Source organism: Crocodylus porosus, unplaced genomic scaffold (genome assembly GCF_001723895.1).
Source record: "Crocodylus porosus isolate Cpor-Errol unplaced genomic scaffold, CroPor_comp1, whole genome shotgun sequence".
Taxonomy (NCBI): domain Eukaryota; kingdom Metazoa; phylum Chordata; order Crocodylia; family Crocodylidae; genus Crocodylus; species Crocodylus porosus.
The window spans coordinates 331,282-349,929 of NW_017728930.1; the positions used below are offsets into that span (position 1 = coordinate 331,282).

The following is an 18,648-nucleotide window of genomic DNA, read 5'->3' on the forward strand; positions in this document are numbered from 1 at the left end:
AGGCCCCGGGATTCGCGCACGGGCGGCGGCGGCGGCTCTGTATGGCATGTGGCTGGTAACTTTTCTCCTGCTCTCCTCGTTGCCCGGAGGTAGGTGTCCGCGCTTGCTGGACGGCGGCGGGCGCGGGCGCTGGCAGGCGATGCGCCGGGGCGGGCAGCAGACGAGTCAAAATCCAGATGCTGTGGAAATAGCCGGGGCCGGGGCCGGGGCCCTCTGCCTGCGGCTCTCGCCAGCGCTTCGCTCCATTATGTTCAAATATTAAAAGCAGCGAAGGATGCAGCTTCCATTTTTTAATTTCTCCACCCCCCTGGCCCCCGCATGGTACAGCACTCATTTATCTTGGCAAGGCAATGTGGAGTCCTCATTAAATCCGGGGAGGAAGAGCGTGCGGCGCCCGGGTCCTCTCGGTGCCCAGTGTCGTTATTTATCGCGGGGGCTGCGATGGCGACGTGCCCGGAGCCCTCGGTCTGTACCAGCCGGGGGCAAAGCTGCACATGCCTTTGGACGAAGGAATCAATACGCGCAAGCCGAATATCTTCTGGTGCTTGTTTCCTCTGGGGAGGAATAGCAATTGCTTCTTGTTGGAGTTTGCCCGGTGCGGATCGGCTCCGTCCTCGCCCCAGTGCTAGATAGACGAGGGGGGTAGGGGCAGGCGGATCTGCTAGCCTCGCTTTGGGCGCCCCCGCTATGCCATGCGTTTCTGCCGCGGTGCCCTCGTTTCTGCCCGCGTGGCGCTGAGGTTCGGAGATGGACGCGCTGTCCTCATTCGAAACCGCTGACGAGCTCAGCATGAGAACAACATTGGAGGCGTCTCTTTGTGGCAAGCGTTCTCCTGACATGGCAGCACGTGAGTTTGGGGATGTGTGCGGCTTACGGCAAAGTCCACATGCACCCAAATACACCGCCCACAAAGAAGTGCCCCTGCGAGGAGGGACTGAAGCTCAAACGTGTCGGTGCCTTAGGAAAGCGCTCGCTCTTCGTCAGGGGCTTGACACGGGGGGCAGTTTGGGGCCAGTATTTCTGTGCACCTTGAACTCCGGTTCCAGGAACCTGCTCTTCTTTACTCCTTTTTTAAAGAATTTTCCCTCCAAGTGGGTGAGACCCATCACCTGCAAAGGCCCTTTGCGGGCTCGGCTGCAGGTGCTCGCTAGGAAGCCAGGTCCCGGCTGTGCCCCGGTGTCTGCTGCCCAGGCCAGGAATCGCACTGAAAGCCCGTGTAAGAAACGCGAGGGGGAGGGGATGCTCACCACAGCTACGTGGGAAAGGGATGAAATCAGCTGTGTTTCAGTTCTTTCCTTTGTCTGTCCGTGTTATTGATTTATTTGCTTTACTTGGTCCAACTTGTGGCCATGCGCGGGGAAGTCTGCTCGCCACTCTTCGGCCGAGCGCGCGGGCTGCGGGCTCGTGGAAGTCATGGGCTGCCGGCTTAGGACAAAGCCTAGCAGCTGGTGTGTGCGCACCTCCGATGAGTCCTCTCCCTCGCCTGCCTCGCTCTGCTTCTGGTTGGTTCAGCCCTGGGCCTCCCGTGATGAGAGACTTGGCACGGCCCTGCAGTGCGTGTTGGCTCAGCGATGATGCCAAGTGTCCAGCCGAGACTCGGGTGAAACTTGCCAGACTGACTGTGTACGTGACGTAAGCAGGACTGGAAATCAGGGCTCCGGAGGAGGCTAGCCGGGCGCGATCCATTCATGGCGCTTTCCTGTGCCCCCGGCGGCACGGGGAGAAGCGGGGCATGCGGTTAGCAGTGCCCCGCGGGGCTCGGCGTGCCCTTCTGGGCCAGGGCCGCACGAGAGGTCTCCTCTCCCCTGCGGCGGGTGCTGCGCTCTGCTCCGCGCGGGCGGGTGCCTGCCTGGTTGCAGCGTGTGCTGGCCCCTGCGGCAGAGGTGGCAGAGACGGTGCCTTGCCAGCGCCTCTGCCTGTGCGCCGGCGTTGGCAGCTCTGCCTCCAGCGCTGCGCCCCCGGCTCTAAGTCCTGCATGCCGCGCAGGCCAGCCCAGAGCCTGCTTGGATCAAGCCATCTTGAGATGCCATCGGGAGTGGTGTCTGTCCCTCCAGGAGAACGCGTGTCCTTGGCATGGGCCGGGGGTCATTGCTGTTCGTTTTCATGTGCTCCCCTTAAAGCTGAGGAGTGCTGAGGCTGAGGGTGTTTGGGGTCTTTGCACAGTAGCCATCGAGCCCGGGACTCTCCTCTTTCACTTCCCATCCCAAATTCTCCTTTGAGGCTGCTACATGCTGCTGTGCTTCCTTTCCAGAGGTGGCTGCACTGCAGAAGTGGAGGGAGCATGTGCTTTGTACACAAGCTTCGGTCTGCAAAGTGCCTCGTGCCTCTGCAAGCTCCCTGGATGCGTGCGTCGGGTACGAGCTGATGTCCTAGGCCTGCAGCTGTGCAGACCGTGTGGCAGGCGGTGACAGCCATGTTTCTCTGTGGGTTGCAGAGAAATAGTGAACCGCGTCCCACACCGGGCCCATCCTCATGCCATGGGTCTGGGCTTGCTTATCAGGCAGTCCGGCTTTCCTTCTTTGACATGGAAAATGCCTCTTGTGAGCTGAGCTCCTGAGTGATTAAGACTGCTTGTGTTAACGGACTGCGCATGCCCCTCGTGTGCCCTGCAAACAACTGTTTGCCCGGGTGCATTAAGGGTGGCAGTGCTGGCACCATGCATCTGCTGTCACTTCTGCTGCTCATCTCCTCGTCCCTTCCACAAGCGTCCGGGTACGAGAGGATGTGACGTCCCCACTCGGCCAGCTCCAAGGTCACTCTCTTTATTGGGAGGAAAGTTAGTAAAGCTCCCCTGGAGCCGAGGGCTTGGGATGCAGGTCTTTCCATCCGGGGATGACAGGTCTTCGGCATCACCAGTGTGCCGGAGGGGCCCGGGGTAACGGCTGTCCTGCTCGATGCCGGCCGCAGGTCAAAGCGGGCAGTGCCTCTCTTCCTGTGGGCACACATGGATCGCTGCCCCGCAGGCCAGATCCTGAGCCCGTTCGGTAAGAGCGGTCCCCTCCCGCCGGAGCTCGGGCCAAGGTGAAGGATGGGGAGGAGGCCGCCTCTGCGGGTTGTCGTCTCCGCGAGCTGTCTTTGATTGCACGCACAGGCTGAGCATTTCAGCTTGCGCAGCTTCTCCGTGCAGGGCTCGAGCCGAAATCTCGGCTGCCTCTTCCTGAGAGATGTGGCTCGGTGATGGGCCGCAGGGTCGATTTACAGCTGCTCTGCCGTGGCCTCTCGTTAGAGTAAATGAGTACTTTCCGTCTAGCACGTCTCTCTGTGGGGCAGAGGCTGGCGCTGCTTCTGAAGCTATTACAGTTTGGAAAGTCCAGTGAACAAGGCTAGTAAATACTGCTAAGGGATGATAACAAAATGACTCGCTTCTCCCAGCTGAGATGGAAGTATTAATATTTCAATACCTCTAGGCTGTAATTTACTGCGATTTAAGAAGATTGCACTGAGATCACTCAAAATACGTGCTCCTCGGGGCCAGCCAGGCGCTGTCCATCCACATCGCGGTCCTTCTGTGTAGCCCTCATCCATCAGCCTTTGGTCTCCATCACTCGGCCCCACGTTGCTGCCAGTGACTTATCGCCTGCCGGTAGGAAACCTTTGCGTGTGCACTATGCCCACCCAGCCTGCGAGGGCTGTATAAATTAATGCCCTCGGTATTTAGGTTAGGGTCAGCACATGTGTCCAGATGCCGGCAGCAATTTCTAGTTTAAAAATATTGCAGTGCTGGTTCTAAATTTTTAATCTCTCCCTGTGATTTGGAGGCAGTTTTATGAAACATGGAATTAGGATGGTGTTCAATGTTAAATGGCAAAGGAGATTATATGGATTTAACTCTCTGCGTCTGTCACATAACTATTGCCAATCCCATAACTTCCATTTTCTATTAAAAATCCATTTCCCCCTTTGACCTAAAAAAGCTTTAGTGGTAATCTGAATTTCCCTCTTTACTTATGAAGTATTTTTCCATTCTTTCCCCCTGCCCCCCCCTTCTGTGCATCTCATTGTGCATGGGGGATGTCTGGGGAGAAAGCTGTCCCCTGGCAGGCTGAGGCTGCGATGTGATCGCGCGTCCTCTGAGCTGCGCCTCCCACCAGCGCAGGGAGACGCGGCCTCTTGTTTCTGCCTACCTGCCGTGCAGCACGTGCGAGGGGTCGGGCATGGAGAAATCCCCGGACGCCACCTCAAGGCCCGGGTGGCCCTGGGGTGGGGACCAAGGAAGTGGGGAAAGGCGATGGCCCGGGACGGGGTTTTGCAGGGTCCGTGGCTCCAGGCCCGCGCGGGGCAGGAGCGGTACCCCTTTGCCAGGGACCGGTGCTGGATTTTGTGCGTGTGGCACCTTTAAATGTGGAGGAGCCCGGGTCTGTGGTGCGAGTGGTTTCGTATGCAGAATGTCGTCGTTAGCAACCCGGCGCTGCCTCCTCCCTTTGTTTTCCTGAACCTCATTGTAAAGACGTGCTCTGCTCTCTTCTGGCTGGGGAGACGCCGCGCCACGTTGATCATCAGAAATGCTGATTCACGGAGACAAAATGGGCGGACGGTGTCGCAACACAGTTCGTGGCCGTGGGGCCCCATCGTGCCACAGGGCCCTTCCCAGTTGAGCGCTCGTGCCGGGCTGGGACCCCGCGACCGGCCCTGCACCTCCGCGGTTCATAATTCTCCTGGCACTTGTCAGCCCGGCGTGCCGCGTGCATGCAAAGGGCTCGGCCTGTCCTAGTCTGTCTCGGCGTGAGCTCCCGTGGCTGCAAAGACACCAGGGTATCGGGGAAATATGGAGCTACTTTTCTTTACCTATAAATCCTTAGTTTCATTTCCAGTGACATTTTGCTGGGCTTTCCCAGTCAATTCATCAGTGAAATCTTTTTGCTCATAGTGTCCTTGACTTTGGACAGGAGAGCGCTGCGGGGTTTGAGAGTGGCAACTTTGTCATCCTGGCTCATATCCCTGCTCAAAGCACGGAGAGGAACAAGAAGTAGGCTGTCTTGCTTCTGATTTAGTGGGTGCCAAGAAAGAGGAATTGGGTTATATTTTCAGCTGTGTAAAGATTAAATAGGAGGAAATTGTCCAAGGGCTAGAGTAGAAGCTCTCCGAGAGAGGATGTCGTGGTGCCGGGATTCCTGGGTTCTTCTGTTCTTGGGTTTTCTTTGGATATATGGCGACACCAGGGCAGTGTTGTTTCTGTGCAGGGCCTCAGTCTGCCCATCTCTAAAATGGGTGCATTTAGCCCGCAGACTGGTCCGGCACCCAGTTCTCAGCAAACGGGTGTTGCTCTGCCCAGAGGTTTCCTGGAAGTGCCTTTCCGCTGCCCTAGCGCGGAGCAGGACCCTCCCCGACCAGCAGTCCTGGTCCGTGAAGCATGTAAATATTTCGGGTGCCGGTCCCGGGAAGCCTGGAGCCAGTTGGCGGCGTGGTGCCGAAGCGTGGTGAGGCGCACCCGTCTCGGTGCTCATCCTGACGAAAACACAAATCGTTTTCCATGGAGGCAGGCGCTACTGGCCTCATGGCTGCTTTATGATGCGATGTGAATGGCTGTGGCCAATAACGCGGTAACAGCCTCCTCTCGAACCAGCAGCCGTGATGCCTTCTCCCCGAAGGGGCAGCTGAGAGCTCGGCTGAGACCGTTAGTACAGATGAGACCCTCTCCCCACCCCACGAAGTTGAAGAAATTGAGGTTGCGGAGGGTCCCCTTTGACTCCTTTCCAGCCAGCGGGGCGGTAGTGATTTCCTCGCCAGCTCTGCTTGAGCCCAAGCGGCGGGCCTGGGGCGATCCCTGCCAGAGCTATTAATACCCTGACTCGGTTTCGTGTTGGTGCCCTTCCGCCTACTTAAAAGTAGTGCAGCTAAATAGGGAAATGGGAGTTGAGCGACTTGGTGCCATATCCGTCCTTGTGGCAGACTTACCCCCCCGCCTGCCCCATCCAAGTCTGGGGGAGAAGCGAGGCCAGGGGTCCTGCAGCGGGAAGGACGGGGGCAGGAGGGGGCCGGGTAGTGTCGGCGCCGTGCAGGACCGGGCACCGCCGTGCTATGTGCCGTCAGCTCACCGCTTCGTGGTCCTCGTCCCCGCTCTCGGCCTCACGCGGGCGCCGCTGAGCAGGCGCCTGCATCGCGGGCTCGGCCTGGCAGGCAGGGCCGGCCGTCACCGAGAGGGCCCCAGGCCTGCCCGCGCTGCCTGGCGAGAGCCCCCCGCCCTTGGCTAATCTCCTGCTCGGGAAGCGGGCAGCCAGCTCGTGCCCAGGCCTGCTGCCCCCTCGGCTCCCGCCGCCTCCGGAGCGTACCCAGGCCTCGGGCGCAGCTTGGGCCGTGCTGCGTCGGCGTGGGAGCCCAGGCCCACCTGCCCCCCCGCTCGGTCCCGGGGGGCAGTGCCGGGGCAGACGGGTGGGCAGGGTGGCCATGCGGCCTTGCGTGTGGTGTGGCCGTTTGAGCCTGGGGCTGTGGCCAGGCCTGCAGATCCTGGGGTCTCTGCTGTGGCCGGCTCTCGGCGACCCCAAGACGTGCCCAGAGCTGCAGGAGCGTGGCCGTGCTCCCGAGGAGGCTGCAGGGTCCGGTCTGGGCCCTCAGGGAGGCCTGGGCGCTTGCTGAGTTGCAGGGAGCCCAGGCGAAGGCCGCCCTGGGCACGCGGCTCGTTCTGGGTGTCCAGCCCTCTGAGCGGATGGGGGTTAGGGAGCGCCTCGCTGCGCTGCCCGCTGAGGACGGCGGAGCCCTGCGCAGACGGGAGGGGCTGCGCGGGCGGCCGTCGCGTTTCTGCAGCACGTGCTGCTTTTCCCCGAAGTCCCGCTGCGAAGCAGGTGTGCGGGGGCGCGGGCACCCCGGCGCTGGCATTGACCCGCTGCTGTTGGCTCTGCTCTCTCCGCAGCACGCGCCGACGATGTTGGAACCAGCCTCTACTTTGTGAACGACTCTCTGCAGCAGGTTACCTTCTCCAGCACGGTGGGGGTGGTGATCCCCTGCCCGGCCGCAGGGTCCCCCAGCGCCATCCTCCGCTGGTACCTCGCCACAGGGGACGACATCTATGATGTTCCGCACATCCGGCATGTCCATGCCAACGGGACTCTGCAGCTCTACCCCTTCTCGCCATCAGCCTTCAATAGCTTTATCCATGACAACGACTATTTCTGCACCGCGGAGAACTCTGCGGGCAAAATCAGGAGTCCAAATATCCGCGTTAAAGCAGGTAGGGCTCCTCTGCGAGCGCGGCGGTGGCATTGGGGTTCTCTGCCCTCCCTCCCGGCAGAGATAATTCACCTGTTTGGGGCGGCACTGGGTCCTCCCGGGGCGGTGTCTGCCAGGCGTGGCTGGCATGGTAAGCTAGTGCTGCGGACTGCCTGTTTCGCCCTGGGGCACCGATGCTCTCGGGTGCTTGTGCTGAGTGCAGGAGGGGGCAAGGCTCCCAGAGCGCTCGGCAGAGGGGGCGATGCAAGTCGTGGCCGCGCTGCTGCCGTGGGCACGGTGCCGCTTCGCTTCCAGGTACTGTGTGGTGCGGGGCAGCGAATGCCAGGGGAAGGTTCCCACTTGCACGGCGGGGTCCTGTCTGGTCAGCGCGTGGATCGTCTCCTGAAGACACGGACCTGCCTGTCGCACCCGTCGCCAGCTGACTGCAGGGCCAGGGCTGCTGTCTGAGGACCCAGCGCCCCCCTGTACCGTAGCCGGCTCCTTTTACAGGGCACCTGTCCTGCAGGACCCCAGTAAAAATGCTGCTAGGGCAGGGAAAGGGGCCTTCCCGGCCAGCCTAGCGCTCTGCTCCCAGCCGTGCCCTGGGCCCCTGGCTAGAGGTGGGTGCGAGGAGGCTTGGGATTTCTGGGCAGGTTCACCCTTGAAGCAGTGGCCGTGATCTCCTTCCCCAGACTTGCTGTTTGTGCCACAGGCTAATTGCTGTAATTGCTTGGGTGGCAATGTCCAGACCTCCAGCAGACTGCCCTGCGGGGAATCCCCGGCCCCCCGGCAGGTCCTTGCAGGCGCAGGACAAGCCCTCGCCTCGCTGGGCCCGGGACAGAAGAGGAGGCACAGCCGAGTGCTGGGGGGCAGAGCCGTTGTAGTAAATTATTGACCCGGCGGGGGAGAGCTGATAGCCCGCTTATGGCTTCATTAGGTGACCTATTAAGAGCAGGGCTAGTGAAGGGAGCCAGCGGCAGTGACTGAAGGGTGCTTTCATTTTAGTTCATTATAATGGGCCTGATTCCCACCCCCCTCAGTGAATTATTGACCAGCATTATCAGGAGAGCTATAAATTAAAGCTGGGGTGGAGGGGAGCTTGCTGCGGGGGCCAGGCTGCTGGACTTGCTGCTTGCCAGGGCCTGTCTGGGGGGAGCCCCCCTCCCGCAGGCTGTGGTCCGGCTGTTGTCAGGGCCGTGCCGAGTCCTTGTAGGCTTCTTCCCATGCACCGTCCCTAAAGCAGGACCCTTTTGCTGTCCCCATCCTGAGGCAGCAGAGAGGCGAAGCAACATGGCCAAGGTCATCTAGAGGCCGGTGGCAGAGCCAGGGTTAGCACCTGAAGCTCCTGGGTCCCAGCCCAGCGCTCCCTTATGGCTTTGCGGCCATGGCAGGCAGCCAAGCAATGCCCTCTTTTCCATGGGGGGTGAGAGCAACACCCGTGTCCCCTGGGGTGGGGGGGGTGGGGACACGTACATGCATGGTCTGTCCTCGCCACCTTGCAGCAGCAGCAGCAGGCCCTGTACCGCTGATGGCTGCAGTGTCACATTCATTGGGCTTCTACCTGCTCAGTGCTCCCCGGAGAGGGCCCGGGAGGCTCGTGGTGCCACGCGCATCATGGCCCTGTCTCCTGTGGCAGGAGAAGGGCGGCTGCTCGGGACCTGCTGGGCGCTCCATGCTCTGCCCTCTCCATGCCCAGGGCCTGCTCCAAGCTCCACGTCCAGCCCCCGGCTGCTGCACCGCGCTGCTGGCTCCTGGCAGGGGCAGCTGCGGTCCCGTGTGCAGGTGCTCCCTCCTCGGAGGCTTGGCCTGCTGAGCTGCCCGTCTCCCGAGACCTGCCGAGCACCCTTGGCCCTGGCCTGGCGTCGTGACTCTCCCCACTGGGCCAGGTGGGCTCCATCCCTAGAGCCACTTGCAGTCATGGCCCTGCGAGGCTCCCAGTCAGCTTTATCTAGAAGCCCTTGGAGAGACTGGCCGGAGCGTGGGACCCTGCTCTCCCTGGGGGTTGGGGCAGGCTTTGGGGAGGACTGCCGCCTTCGCCCAGGGCAGTGCAGCATGCCTCGCTGGCCCCGCAGACCCCGGCTGTGATGAGGCAGTGCTGCCCCCTCCGTGCGTGCTCTGGCTGGCTGCAAGGTGTTCCCTGCCCTGCGCTGGCTGAGTGTGGGTGCAAGGTGTGGTGTGAGGGAGCCTCTGGCCATTACCCCCTGGCTTCAGGATGACTGGCTGCGCTGCTCCCCCGTGCACAAGGAAAAGGTGCTGCGAATCCCCAGACACATGCAAGCACCCCTCCATGCCCTCGTTTGATTCATCTTACACCTGAACTCATTAAAAACCAGAGCCTGAAATGGCACTGTGCTTTTCTAGAGCCCGTGTTCAACGTCCCACCTGGACTGCGGGGCTGCAGCGTTGCTCTCCCTGACTGTCTGCTTTTCTCTCCCCAGTTTTCAGGGAGCCTTACACCGTTCGGGTGGAGGATCAAAGGTCAATGCGTGGAAATGTGGCTGTTTTCAAGTGCCTCATCCCTTCTTCAGTGCAGGAATATGTTAGTGTTGTGTCCTGGGAGAAAGACACCGTTTCTATCATCCCAGGTAAGAGAGGAGACGGCGGGGGAGTCCTCGTGTCTGCTGGCCAAGGCCTGCGCGCAGACACTGTTCTCTCGGCAGCGCGTTTGGGATTTCTTTCCCACGTGCTTGCCCCAAGGGCAAGGGGCTTTCTTGGTGGCACTGGTTCAGAGCGGAGTCTCTGGGGTGGGTTGATGTTGGGAGGGAGCCATGTTTTACACTGTGCTCACTCGCGTGCCTGGTTGTTCCCTGGTTGGTGTTTTGTGGGCTGGGCCGGGCCCACGAGCTCCGGGACTTGTAGGGGCATGGCATGGAGTTGCGGTAATGCCCGTCTGCTTTGTGGCTGCTCCCACACGCTTGCGATTTTGCCGGCTCCCGAGCCTGCGGTCTGGGCCGTGGTGCCTGGGCACTGCTGCTGTCTGGGGGACAGCAGAGACATGTTAGAGGATCCCTTCCCTCCCTGCCTGCGGGGCAGCAGCACGGGGGCCGAGGCTGCCGGCTGCGTTGTGCTGTTGCACGCAACGTGCTGTGGGCCGTCCTGGGCCATGGGCTGTGGCTGCTCCGGGGGGAGCGTGTGTGCATTGGAGTTAGCTCATGAGGGTCCCTCCCCAGCTGAAGCCTTGTCCTGACAGCCCTGGGCCTGGGCACATTGCACCCCCTCCCCAGCGTGGCTCTGTGCAGGGTGCCCCATGGATGGACGGGGCAGCCTCCTCCAGAAATGTGGGCTCTGGGTGGCGGGGCTGAGCCCCAGGTGACCCCGAGTATGTGGCTACTAGGCTGCACCAAAAGCCCCAGGTCCAGTCCCAGTGGCACTGGCTGGTTGGGAACTTAGGATCCAAACTCCCCCATGCCCAGACCATGGCCACCTGGCGCACAGACAGTGCCCGCAGCAGATTGCTCGCAGCTGCCCTTGGATCATGATGGGGCATTAAGGAGAAGATGGTCCCTTGACAGAGCAGCAGTTGGTGTGGCCCCACTGGGTCCTGGGGTGACCTCTGAGTGCTCTCCGCAGTGCTGCATAGATGGCAGGGCTGACCGCCCGCCCCGTGCAGGTGAGCTCAGAGTGCAGCCATTGATACTGCCCTCGAGGGGTCCAGGAAGACTTACGGGATTTTGCCTCCGGTCCATGCGTTGCACTGGGCTACGGGTCAGTTGGGGCTGGCAGTCCAGGGCGGTAGTGTCACAGGGAGGCACAGGTCTCTGCATCCCAGCAGCCCTTCAGCTGCGGTGCTCAGCCCCTGTGAGCCCGCGTCAGCACGGGCGGGCTGCAGCCACTTTCTGTTGGAGGCTTCCACGAGGGGGAATGTCCTGCGTTGGGTTTGCAGCGAGGAGGCACCATGCGGATCACAGCAGGGCCCGAGGCCTAGTGTGTGGCTCTCGGGTGCAGCACGCGTGCCCCTTGGCCCGGAGGCAGGGGAACGTGCGGAGGGAGGCTGGCAGGGGTTGCGTGCTGTGGGCACGGTGCCTGTTGCAGTCGGCAGGGCGGGTGCAGCTGCTAACCCTCCACTTCAGTACTTAGGCAGCCAAGGTGCTTTGGGTGAATCTGATATCTTGTGTTAGACCAACTAGATAGTTGGAGAACAATTTTTAAGCAAGCTTTCAGGTTCAAAAACCCTTTGTCAGGCTGAGGAAGTTTCAGCAGTTGACATGTGCTTTTCCTGGATGGAATGAAAAGTAAAGAAGCTTGCTTAAAAATTGTTCTCCAACTCTTTAGCTGGTCTAATAAAGGATATCAGATTCACCCAAAGAACCTCGTCTGCCCATGTCCTTAGACCAACATGGCTGCAACCTGCACCCCTGTAACACTTCAGTACTTGGCACTTTTGTGATGGTGCCCAGAGCTCGGAGGCGCTGTCACAACATCTTGCGGATGGCAGGTGCTGTCTGTGGCCTGATTGCCAGAATCAGGCTCTCTCCTCCTGCATGGAAGTTCAGTGCGAGGGCCGTGAGCTGTGCTGGAGTGAGAGTCAGAGCCGGTCCACACCGAGGCGGGTTTGCCCAGGAGGGCTTTGTTGGTTAGAAAAACCATGCAAATTCCCAGCATTTCTCAGACTGGCGGCCCTGCTGTCAGCACAGGCAAAGATGTTGCTGCCTGCCTCGTGGTGTTTGAAGCGATGCCCTACGGGGCCGACTGCGCAGAACCGGGGATGCGTGTCGGAGGCGGTGCCCCTCGCTGTGGGCGTCTCCTGCTCCATGCCGCGTTGGTGTTGCCCTGCTTCAGTGCAGGCGGCTGATGTGAGCTGGAGAGTGGCATCTGTGGACGTAAGTCGGCATGAGGGAGCTCCTTTGGTGCAGACAGGACCTAGGGAGACCAGTCAATGGTGCTGGGATCCCAGCTGGTGTGAACGGGCATTGATTTTGGTGGCAAATGGCTAGTTCAAGCAAGCTGAGACCTGCACCATCGACAGCCCGATGGAGCGAAGCTCTGTTGCACTCGTGTTTCCTGCCCAGGCTTTCTGCTGCCTGGCAGGGCTGCTGTGCACCGGCGCATTAATCCCTGCGATGCTTCCTGTAAACGCTGCCTGGTGGGTCGTAATGCTTCTGCGCTGCCTCTAACGGCGGCGCAGCGCCCCGTGCACAGTGCAGCTCCCCCCGAACCGCGCCTGCCCCGCGCAGCGCTGCCATATGGACAGTGGCTTCCGCGCCAACTGTTTTGGGTTCTTTCCCACCATTTCCATAGCTGCTTTTTGTAAAAATTAAAGCGAATTGCACTTTCCCAGGGAGGCTGGTTGGGGCTTCTCACTTCTGCATTATTGGGTGCCTGTTCCTGGGAGATGGTTCTGGTGCGGAGCGCGGCAGTCCTCACGCAGACGTGGGCTGGGATTTGCCCCGCAGCTGATTTGCTCCCGTCTGTCTGCTTGTCTTACGGTGCCGTGTTTGTGGTGGAGAGGGGGGCTGCAGCCTGGCTTGGCAGTGGTCTGGATCCTGACTGGGTTGCCAATGGGCGTTCAGAGGCCTGATGCAGCTGAGGTCCTCCGCAGAAAGCCCCTGCTGTAACCCCCTCTCTGTAGGCCCCGGTCCGCCTTCCAGGTTCCCCTGCAAATGCTCGTTGGCACTGAGATGTTCAGGGCCTCGCTAGCAGGATGGAGCTTAGAAGACCCTTTAAGGGAAACCTCCTTTCAGTTAAATACTCCCCAGTCACTAGCAAAGACCCAGCCTATGATGTGAGAGGTGGGGTCGGCCTTCTCTGTGCCCGGGAGAAGGGCAGGGTGGAAGAGGGTGGATGGTAGGGGTGGAAACATGGTGAGCATCTCTATTGCTCAGCTGCGCATCTTCCCAGGGCCCAGGCCTGGGCCAGGACGTGTACAGGAGAGCGGGCCTTCTGCGAGGCCTGGTGGCAGCGCGGCGATGTCCTCTGCCAGCCCTGCTTTGCCGGCTCTTTGGGTCCGTGCAGCACTTCTGCCCTCGGGCTGCTCTGCTGAAGGGTCCGGGTAGGTTCTTCCCTGCAAAGTTTGCAACCTCCCCATGCTGGCGCTGGCTCGGTTGCAACCCAGGCTGGTTTTTCCAGCCGCGGTTGCGGTGGGTTTTTTAATAGGATGATCTAATTAGAGTGGAACAATTTTAACATTCTAAAGCAATAATTACCCTAAAGACAGAACCTATAAATTGTGTTACTGCACAGAGTCAACACAAGCAAACATATTTGCCTTTGGATTACAAATATAGCATTTGCCTGAAGCTCATTTTTATTTGCTCTGGTGTTAGACAACTGCTTGCACAGTTACAAGCGGGGTCTTGCCTTGACCCCTCTGAGCCTGTGATTGTCCCAGTTCCTGCAGGGCTGGGGAGGGGGTGTCCGCTGCTGTCCCTGCGCTTGGTGCTAGCCTTAAAATGAACCCAAGCTGACCCCCAAACCTCGAAGCCTTTTTCTGCCTCTAGATCTGCATTGTGACCTGCAATGTCAAACGGACCCCAGGTCTGTCCCTGCCTGGCTCGCCTGTCCCCATCCTCTGGGGAGAAGATGGCTTGTTTTCAAGCAGCTCACAGAGGCTGTGGGTGGGCGCCTGCCTTGCACGTCGTGACTGTGTCCGTTTGTGCCCGTGTCCCTATGCCCAGGGCTGGTGCCAGGCTCACGTGCCCAGGGCGCTCAGACTCCCCCAAGACTGTCCACCAAAACCTTTATGACAAAAAGCTTTTCCCTGCCTGCAGTCCCATGAAGGCTGTCTTAGGAAGCCTCTCCCTTTCCCAGTGTTTTTATTCTGCGCCCCCCCCCACCCCCAAGCCATCAGAAAGCAATTTTATTCCGGCCAAACCTGAAGCGCAATGATTTTGGGTTTGGGGTTTTGGATGGACCAGTTGAGGCTCTCCCTACGCAGGCTTAGGCTGGGCTCTGAGCTCACAACCCAGCAGGGCCTCGGGCTGGGGCAGAGCCATCACCCTTGGAGGCGAGCTGCTGGTGCAGACGCGCGTTGTTCCCGTGCTCACCTGTGCCAGGCCCTGGGGTCACGACACTCCTGGAGCAGGGCCTGGGCTGCTGGAGCACGGCGGTCCCGGGGCAGCGCCAGGCAGGTGGGCGTGATGGGGAGCGAGGTGGTGGGAGAAGGGCGCAGGCTGCGTGGTGCCGTGGGTGTTTGCAAGGAGTTTTGCTTTGGAAGACGGTGCCCCTTCACACGCCAGTTTGGGTTCGATGCTTGCCTTTTATGGACATGGCGAACCATTTTAATCGGATGCAGTGGGCAGAGCAGGAGGCTGGAGATGCATGTTTCACAGCAAGCTGCTTTTTTATTACCGTTCATCTTAACAGCACAAACTGTTCCATTTGCGATGGGTGCCTCTGCCTGGTGCTTTCCATCTCGTCTTGACAAGCATATCTTTCCAGGAGCACCCACTGGGTGCATTTCAGAAGAGATTTTAAAACAATTGCAAACAACTGCTTTATATTTGTATTGCACCTCTGCAATGGCTCCTTCTTTTTAGTGGGGAGCTGCCTTATTTGCTTAACTTGGCAACACTGTAACTTACCCTGAAATCAAAGATAAATTCTTTATAGAAGGTTATCCTGCACATAAATCATCATTAGCCTACCTCATTTTTTATTTAATGCCTACCTAACTGTGCTTCGTCTAAAAATGTGTGTTTAGTGAAGTCAAGGGTTGCAGAGAAATTACAGGGTTTTCAAAAACCCATTTGCTTTGCTGGTGCTCACATCAAAATCAATCTTGCCTTTAGTCTTCAACCTCGTAGCAAACATGCAGCACCGCTCGCGGAGTAGCGCTTATTCCGAATAGAGCTCCCGCGCTCCCCGAGCGGTGGGCTGGGCGTGAGATTGCATTCATGCCAGGGCTGTGATTTTGGACTCTGTTGCTGTCAGTGAATCTGGATCCTTACTTATTTATCTGAACTGCAGCTGCGGGGAGTGCTGCCAGGGTCTTTCTCTTTTCTCCTGTAGGAAGAGGGGGGAAGCTCCTGCGACAGAGCCACTTTGAGGACCACCTCAGTAGATTGCTTTAAAAAAAAAAAAAAAAAAATGGAGCCAGCTCCAGATGGGAGAATACAGACGAGTCCAGGAAACCAAATTCAGGTCTTGGATTCGTTTCTTTTCAAATGGATCGTCATCCTCATTTTTACTTGGCCCAAAGTCTCTGCCTAAGCCGCAGAAGCTGCTTTTGAGTTGCTGTGCTCTAGTTATCACGGCATAGAAATTTCAATTTCAATAGCAGTGCATTGTCTTTGCGATAAGTACTGCACCAAATGGAACTTAATTTAAACAGCCATAGCAACTGCAAAACCGGCGTGTGCAGATATTCATGCTAAAGTGGGTCAAATACATCACGGCCCTACTGATGTGTGTGTTTATGGCACAGCTTTCCAAGTTGCCGGAGCCTTTGGGAGCCCATCGGAGACTCCCAGGAAGGCCTGTCTTTGTCAGCAGTTGCTTTCCCCTTTGTCTGCAGCCATGAGCTTCCCTCCCCGCTATGTTAAAGTGGGCGTCCAAAATCCCTAGGTGCATTTGGGGGGGGTGGGGGTGCTCAGGCTGCCGGGGGTCACAGGGATGTTCAGACAGCTCAGGCGTAGCCCTCTGGGTCCCGGGCTTCGGCCCAGACTCTGCCATGTCGTGCTTTTGATTGAAGGCAGAGGCTTCCTGCTCTTGGCTGGGGTGACGGCCTCTCCAAACGCTGGTTTGACTAAAGGGAGAGCATTTTCAGCGTGTGCGTGTGTCCATCACCTCTTGTTGTGTTGCATCCTGTGGCTCTGGGCAGCCGAGTGATGAGATGGGAAGAGGTCTGGCTGGCGTGACGGGCTCCTGTGAGTTAGCTCCATCCCAGCGGGAAGGTGTGCAACCGTAGGCTTGCCGTGATGGCTGTGGCGAGGGCCCCTGAGCCGGTCGGGGTCTCCAACATCTGCCTTGCTCCTGTCTGGCAGGTGATCCAGGACCTGCAGACATGGCTTAGGGAGAAAACTGATTTAAAATAAAAAGGAATTAATGGACCGGCAAAGTTTGCAGCTGAGTCACGGGTTGACGCCTCCCAGTGATCACACACTTACTTTGTGAGCTTAATAGAGGCTGGGAAGTGACTCCAGAGTCACGTTTTTTTCAACTAAGAAAGATGTATTTTAGTGAAAAGTGCTTTGTTGTAGAACTTTGTCTGGGGACTGTGGGCCATAGGCCTTCTGTACTCACTAAACGCCTGCACAATCGCCCTCGGAGCGTGATCCTGTCAGAAATGGAGCGTGAGCTTTATTTTCCATCCAAATCTTCTTTTGGTCCCTGTGAACCAACTTGGCCAGGAGCGCCTCGGGTATTGGTTTAGTCTGGTCTGAGCGCTCCTCTTCTGCTTCGCCCGCTCCAGTGCTGGCTTCGTCTTTTAAACTGCCCTGGATGCTGTGCCGGCAGCAAAGTAGGAAATGAAACGGGGCTGGCATTTTAGTGGTTAAACGTGCCCACTTATCCATCTGAAGTGAGCTCTTAGTACTTCCTCTGCTGCACCTTGGAACATCTGTCACACGTTGTGTTTTCTCTCTCGTATTTTAGGAGTAAATGTAACTATATAAAAATTCCATTTTAATCCATCTCTAAACGTAATGAGTCTAGAGACGCAGCGTGAGGCTACTGAAAATTAAAAACACCACTAGTATTTATGGGTCTAATGTTCCCTCAGCAGGTCCCTTTATATTTGGCTGCATTAGAAATGGGCTGAGCATTTGCATTATAGCACAGCTCAGGGCAAGCAGGTGGTGCTGACATCCCACGTGCCTGCTCCGCTGGAAGAGGGGGCGCCCTGGAAGATGATCCAAGGCACAGAATATCCAGGACCCAGTTAATTTACTGTTGTCCCTCATCAATAGGCTCTTTTTCGGGGCCATCAGTCTCGTGTTACTGAAGAAAGCTGGAAGCTGGGGTGGAATAAATGCCGCAGGGGAGGTGAAAGGCGAGCCTTGTTTGTGTGTTTATCCTCCTTGGGCTGGGAGGGTGATACGGGGCAGAGATGCCTACCAGCTGTTCCCTCTCTGATGTATTTATCTTTTCATGAAGGCAGAGGGGGAGTTAGCCCAGGCTGTAGTCCTGCTAGCTCCTGTTGCCTCTCCTGCAGCAAGCAGCCGGTGCTGCCCGTGGGTCACTGCAAGGGGCGGTGGATTTGTATCGCCTGCCACCTCCCAGGTGGTCAGCCGCGCAGCCTCGAGTGCTGGAGCGCGTGCATCCCTTCTGGCCTGACCCCCCCAGTTCACCCAGACACGAGGGGGACCTGTGAGGGCTGCCTGCCTAGCAAACACAGGGGAGCCCCTCCCTTTTCAGAGCGCCGCAGGGTGGGTTGTCAGCCAGGCATGGGATGCTTGTCTTTGGGCACCTGCCTGGCTTTGAGAGCCTCTGCTGCTTGTTCCTGCTAGGATACGTTTCCCTTTCCAACTCACGACCTCTGAAAAGCACCAGTCCTGGAGCTCAGGCTGCTTTCCTCGGCATGGTCGCAGACGGTGGGATAGCGAGGCATTGCAGAGAGATGCGCGGGGATCTCTCGCCGCTGCGCCGCGTTGCCTTGGCCTCCACAAAGCAGCCCACGGCGGAGGCCGGCAGGGCTGGGGGGATGGCGGCTGCAGCTGGGCAGTGGGAGTCTGTGCTCCTTGTCTGCTGGGGTTGGGTCAGGATGGAGCATCTCCTCTGCTGCTGTAGGAGACCTTTTTTTGCCCGTTTGGGGAGGTCTGATCCGCTCTGCTCCCCCCGGGCGTCCCACTGTTCTCGGGGCAGCCCCCCACTTCCCTCCCAGGGCTGGCACTGACTTGGCGGTGCGAGGCCCCAGGGCTGCCCGGGCCAGCGCACGGGCTGTACCCGTGCGGTCGTGCCTTGGGAAGTCTGGGCAGGAGTGGGACCAAGTTCCCCCCTTTCCCCTGCGCTGATCCCCCCCCGCTCCCCCAGAAAGGAGGTGAAGCCTGCCCTGGAGCACAGGCAGGGCAGCTGGGGTGCCTTCCTGCTGATTGGTTCTTAATTAAACGTTTTAGCACCGCCCTGGGGTGGGCTGGCCTGTGTTTGAATCGCAGGGGGAGGCTCCGTGGTGCTGCCGCCTCCCCCTCCTCTCTACCGCTGCCCTCTGCAGAGGTGCCCAGTGCCCCTCTCCCCGTCCGTCCGTCCGTCCCTCCGGCCCGAGCCATGCGCCCAGACCAGTTACTGAGGGAGGGAAGCAGCTGTAGGCGCTGTTCGCACCGAGTGGGGTGAGATTCTGTCTGAAATAATTCCATCCTTCCCCAGAGACTTGGCGTGAATTTTATCTAATCACCATGGTAACAGATAAAAAAAAGGTGTGAGCACATCTCCTTTTGCTGTGATAATTCAGATTTATATATTCAGATCAGATTGGAGTTAGATATTTTAAAAGGAGCAGATGCAGCAGAAGGTGTGACTGCAAATAATGTGGCACGCATGTTTGATGATCCTGCCCTTTCAGGAGGAGAGCACTTTCCTTCAGGTTTTTTTCTTCTTCTTTTTTGGAATATAATTATTCCATCAAATCCATTT

The 18,648-nt window shown here is 58.5% G+C and overlaps 1 protein-coding gene across 2 annotated transcripts in view; it reads left to right on the forward strand.

Annotated features, from left to right (window-relative positions):
- Positions 1-8: 8 nt before the first annotated feature.
- DSCAML1 (DS cell adhesion molecule like 1) overlaps positions 9-18,648 on the forward strand; it is a 149,228-nt gene continuing 130,588 nt past the window's right edge. For both annotated transcript variants that reach the window (XM_019543083.1, XM_019543084.1), the window contains exons 1-3: positions 9-89; positions 6,848-7,165; positions 9,582-9,728. In XM_019543083.1, the coding sequence (XP_019398628.1) occupies positions 47-89; positions 6,848-7,165; positions 9,582-9,728 (508 nt within the window). In that variant the 5' untranslated portion in view covers positions 9-46. The remainder of the gene's footprint in view (positions 90-6,847; positions 7,166-9,581; positions 9,729-18,648) is intronic.